This window comes from Saprolegnia diclina (assembly GCF_000281045.1).
Source record: "Saprolegnia diclina VS20 unplaced genomic scaffold supercont1.238, whole genome shotgun sequence".
Lineage (NCBI taxonomy): Eukaryota > Oomycota > Saprolegniomycetes > Saprolegniales > Saprolegniaceae > Saprolegnia > Saprolegnia diclina.
Window position 1 is genome coordinate 971 of NW_008246305.1, and position 4,597 is coordinate 5,567.

At 53.8% G+C, this 4,597-nt stretch overlaps 1 protein-coding gene across 1 annotated transcript; it reads left to right on the forward strand.

Annotated features, from left to right (window-relative positions):
- The first annotated feature begins 1,908 nt into the window (after positions 1 to 1,908).
- Positions 1,909 to 2,901, forward strand: SDRG_17273 (hypothetical protein). Its single transcript, XM_008623513.1, has 2 exons — positions 1,909 to 2,369; positions 2,422 to 2,901. The coding sequence occupies exons 1-2, from the start codon at positions 1,963 to 1,965 to the stop codon at positions 2,822 to 2,824; spliced, it is 810 nt and encodes a 269-aa protein (XP_008621735.1). The 5' UTR covers positions 1,909 to 1,962; the 3' UTR covers positions 2,825 to 2,901.
- Positions 2,902 to 4,597: the final 1,696 nt, after the last annotated feature.

Genomic DNA, 4,597 nt, shown 5'->3' on the forward strand with positions numbered 1-4,597 from the left:
CTGAGTGACGCACGAAATACTCGGTCGTTGCGCTCAAGCAACCAGACGCATACGCGTAAGATGGGCCATAGCATCGCGATGGTCGATTGGTGCTGGGATATCGAGGTTGCAGGCTCGTAGTAGAGATAGCCGACTAACGTTCGCGGAAGGCGCATCTGAAGACGGCGACGTAGCAGCGTAAACGCGTTCCATACCGTCTTGATGTTGCGGCACTCGACTAGCGAGTGCTTGTACGATTCGACAGACTCAGCGCAAAAGAGGCAAGTACAATGGGATGGAGCCAAGAAGTGGAGACGGCTACGCACCGCTACCGCCCTTCGAGTCACTCTCTAGACGAAGTCGCCGGATCGAGGCAGTACGTTCTCTGGCCAGACGGAGAGGAACGAGAGCCGCCGCGTGAGCTTCGTCTGTGTAGTAGTCGTCTGGGACCTCGAGGTGACTGCGCGGTAGCTGTTGCTAGATCAAAGGTCTGGGGCAATTGCTTGCCAAGTGTTGCGGTGCTTGCAGAAGAAACAGCACCACCGAGCCAAGCTACACGAGTCATGATGGACCTGCTGCCGGGAGCTGATCTGTCGAACCTTGCGGCCCAGTTGAGCCACTCGGCAGACCACTGCTGCGAGTTGTCGTATCCATCGATCAGGTACACCTTGGGGTAGCAACGATTGTTTCAACGACGTGCTCACGTCTCGGCTGGCGCGATCACAGTGCGCACGCACCTACACATGGTTTGTCGATACCAAACATGTTGCGGGTATTCGCCAAATGTTCTCCGAGTCACCGGGCTGCCAACTGAGATGGGGATGCCCTAGCCACTGGGTCGCCAGTGGTTTGCATTTGGTATACACTGCACTGTGAACACGCACCTGCGGACCACTTGTGGGCGTGAACAAATTCCACGTAGGTAGGCCTCGGTGCCAAAGCAGCAGTCGTAGCTAGTGGCATTTGAGGAAGCTGTTTGTCGCTCTGAAGTCCGAATTGCCGTTGCTCGCGTCGACGCACCACCACTGCACACTGCGAATATCCTGTACTCGGATCGGCACAATAGCTTCAACAGGATCCGGCGTCTTGGCCCTCGTAGAGGTTTCCTTCCTTTGTGCAGTACGTATATTGACGAGAATAGAGTTAGCGACGCGGGCGCTTTGTTGTTCTCAATACTGCAACTCATCGTACGACACCTGCGATAGCGAATTCTTGGACGCGGCTGCTTCATGACTTGCTAACTCAAACACCGTCGCGCCCTTGTACAATGGACCGTTGGTGCAAAAGTGCGCTGCTGCCTGCACGATGCTGTAATCGAGGTCGTTCACTTGGACGGAACACGACAAGGCTTCGCGCCGTGCAGACGAAACTCTCAGCGCCCCATCAACGGCAACGTTGATTTGCTTCTCGGCGCTGTAGTTGAGGCTCGCTGTCGCCCACTGCACTTTACTCACCGAGTTGGTCACCACCGCCAAACGTCATGCTTGAGTGTGTCGAAAATTCCTTCGACCGAGCTTTGCCCCCGTGAGCAAGCTCGCCATTGTGAAATCGAACTTGTAGTTGAGGTGACAGATGCGAGATCCAACTGCAGATCGATTGCACAGAGCGCGTCAAAGGTCACCTCTGTCACGTGCGTCCAGCCACCAGGCGAAACACCGAGGGCAGCTTATCGGCAACGACAGAAGCAGAGAACTACTCGTGAGAGGTGCAAGGATATACAATACGACGGCAGGCCAATCAGAGCACACTTATCTTGCTATGCAATCGTCATCCGCACACAAGCAGGATCCAATTTGAAAGTTGATTCACCTCGCTCCATGTATCAGTAATCAAGTGTTTGATATCCCTCATGCTCGCCAAAAATCGCTAATTCAAGATCGTACCACCTTGTATTGTACTACAATTGGACGACTCATACATAAACCAAGACCGGCATATCTCGAAAAATACGAGAAACCATCCAAGATTGCCACGACTCGGACAATGTATGCATCGGCCCGCGTCTGGTCGCGACCATCAAAGTACAAAGGTCCGCCCTCGCCGACTTCGATCACAATTTCATTTGTCGCGTCTCGGCCACCACCACCTGAAGCTACCATGGGCAACAACAACTCCGCGCCGCCGCCACCGACCGCCCCGCCGACACCGTCGCTCTACTTGTCCCCCGGCGCGTCGCTCGTGACGCAAAGCGTCCCCGAAAACGGCGCGCTGGCATTGGACTGCGGCAACACCATGCTCCAGATCTCGCGCATCATCTTTGCCTCGTACGGTCTCCCCGACGGGTTGGGACTCGGTGCCACGTACGGCTGGTGCTACGCGGGCTCGTCGCCGAATGTCCTCGAGTCCAGCTGCGTCGGCAAAAAGTCGTGCTCGGTCGGCGCCAACAACGGGTACGGATGCTACTGTGATGGAGTAGGTCATTAAGCTCACGGATTTGTGTAGCGTGTTTGGCGACCCGTGTGTGGGCACTGTCAAGCGCCTCACGGTGACGGCCGAGTGTACGGCGGTTCCCTCGTACCAGACGTGGGCCAGCGTCGCAGAGCACCAGACGCTCAAGCTGGAGTGCGCCAACGGCTACGTCATTACCAAGGTCGACTATGGCTCGTACGGCACGCCCAACGGGTACACGAACGGGTGGTGCAACGCCAAGTCGAGTGTCGACGTTCTCTCCAAGCTCTGCGTGGGCCAGGCTTCGTGCAATGTGCCGGCGGAGAACGCCATCTTTGTCGACCCGTGCGTGGGTACGTTCAAGGCGCTGGCGGCCAAGGTCACGTGTGGTCTCGGCGCGGCGCCGGAAGCCATCTCGACGCCGTTCATTACCCCGAGCTGCAACAACGCGCTCTAGTCGGCTCGTCAATCCATGTCGCTAACTGTCTGCTAACTCGAAGTCGAGTTGATGTCTGTTATATTCTGCATACGAACGGTTTACCGTAGCTTCTGGACCAATGGCAGCTGGTGATATCGAGGGCAGCAGTTGCATAGTGCTGCAGATCGCAAACATCCTTTTTTCAGGTACAAGTCCATTGTGGGCGAAGTGCCAGTTGATTGGGATTGTACGCGAGTGCAAGCGTCGACGTCCACGCGATAACGGCACGCAGCATGGCTTTGCAGTCGACGACGGCGCGAGGCACTTGACGACAGAGCGACGTGAGGCACTTGACGACAGAGCGACGTGAGACACTTGACGACAGAGCGACGTGAGGCACTTGACGACAGAGCGACGTAAGGTTGGTCGTCGGCGGAGGTTAGTCGTCGGCAACAACCCCGCAAAAAGCGACGCGAAGACGAGTTGCTCTGGTGCTTGTATGCACGAGGCCGATACCGCTGCATGCAGGAGCGCTACCTGATGACTAACCATTGAATAGCGGAGGATAATCGGAAGGTTTGCATTTCTGAAATTGCAAACCTTCCGATTGTCCTCCGCTATTCAATGGTTAGCGCACCTGCTTGAGGCGCAGGCCAAGGTGTCAAATGACTAAAAATGTCGGGCAGTCATCTGCTTCTGTACAAATACATGTATATGGTGTATATTTTGTAACTAATTTTACCAAATATACGCCATATATTTGTACAAAAGTAATACCGGTATGCTTTTTTGGAGACGGTCCCACCAGAATTTATATTTTATCCAATAAGGTAAAGTGGCGATTGACCGACCGATTTTTTGTCGAAAATGAGGCCTTACTTCAAAATGATATTTCTCGACAACCAATGCAGCTACGAGACATCTGAAGGCATCACAGTAAAGAAGAAGGCTTGCTCTGTATTTTAGAGCCCTTGCCTTCGCGCCGTCGCGTGATTCCTGATTTGTGGGGAATCTAAAAGCCGACGCATCGAAAAAGCGTCAGAATTGGATGTTTCTATTGACCGACCGATTGGCTTGTACTTTCTGTTTGTATGCATTCTAAAAAACTGTGAATTAAATCACGTTATTTTCCTACCTCAAGGCTGCTCGGCGTTTTTTGTGTGGAAGCGATGAGACGGCAATTAAAATACGATTATTTTTAATAGCACAGCGCATATTAATACTGTCGTATTATAATAAATACTCCTTGGACTTCGTCACAGACTTCATTTTCTTCAGCGCCGGCGCGGCCGCAATGTCCAGGTCTCCCTCCACACTCGTGCCATGTCGAGTCCGTCGCGGTGCGCTGGCGCTGGCGCTCAAGTACCCTCGGTGCCGAAGGTTTGAGAGGTAGAACAAACACCGCGGTACGGGCGAGCTCATGTACCTTGATCCATCCACGCCTCGGTGCCGAGGGTCGACCGCACGCCGTTGACCGCCTGCTCCTCCACAACAACGATCTCGCCCGTTTGCTTCATCATCTTGATATACTAGTACTGTAGCGCTTGAGCTGGGAGAGACTCAAGGGTGAGCTGCGCTCTATTGTGGCAATCTTCTTGCTGCCGACGAGGTGACGGTCAACCGTGAAACGTGTGTGAAGCATGTTGAGCAATGAGGCTGACGGTGGCCCTCCGTCAGCTCGCGCGACCCATCCTGCTCCTGCTCGTGCTCCCAACTTCAACCGGGAAATTATTATTCTGACCGTACAATATTATTGCAAAAAAATGCACTGCGGGGTCCATTTGGAGGCTCTTTTTTTATTTCAATCATCAT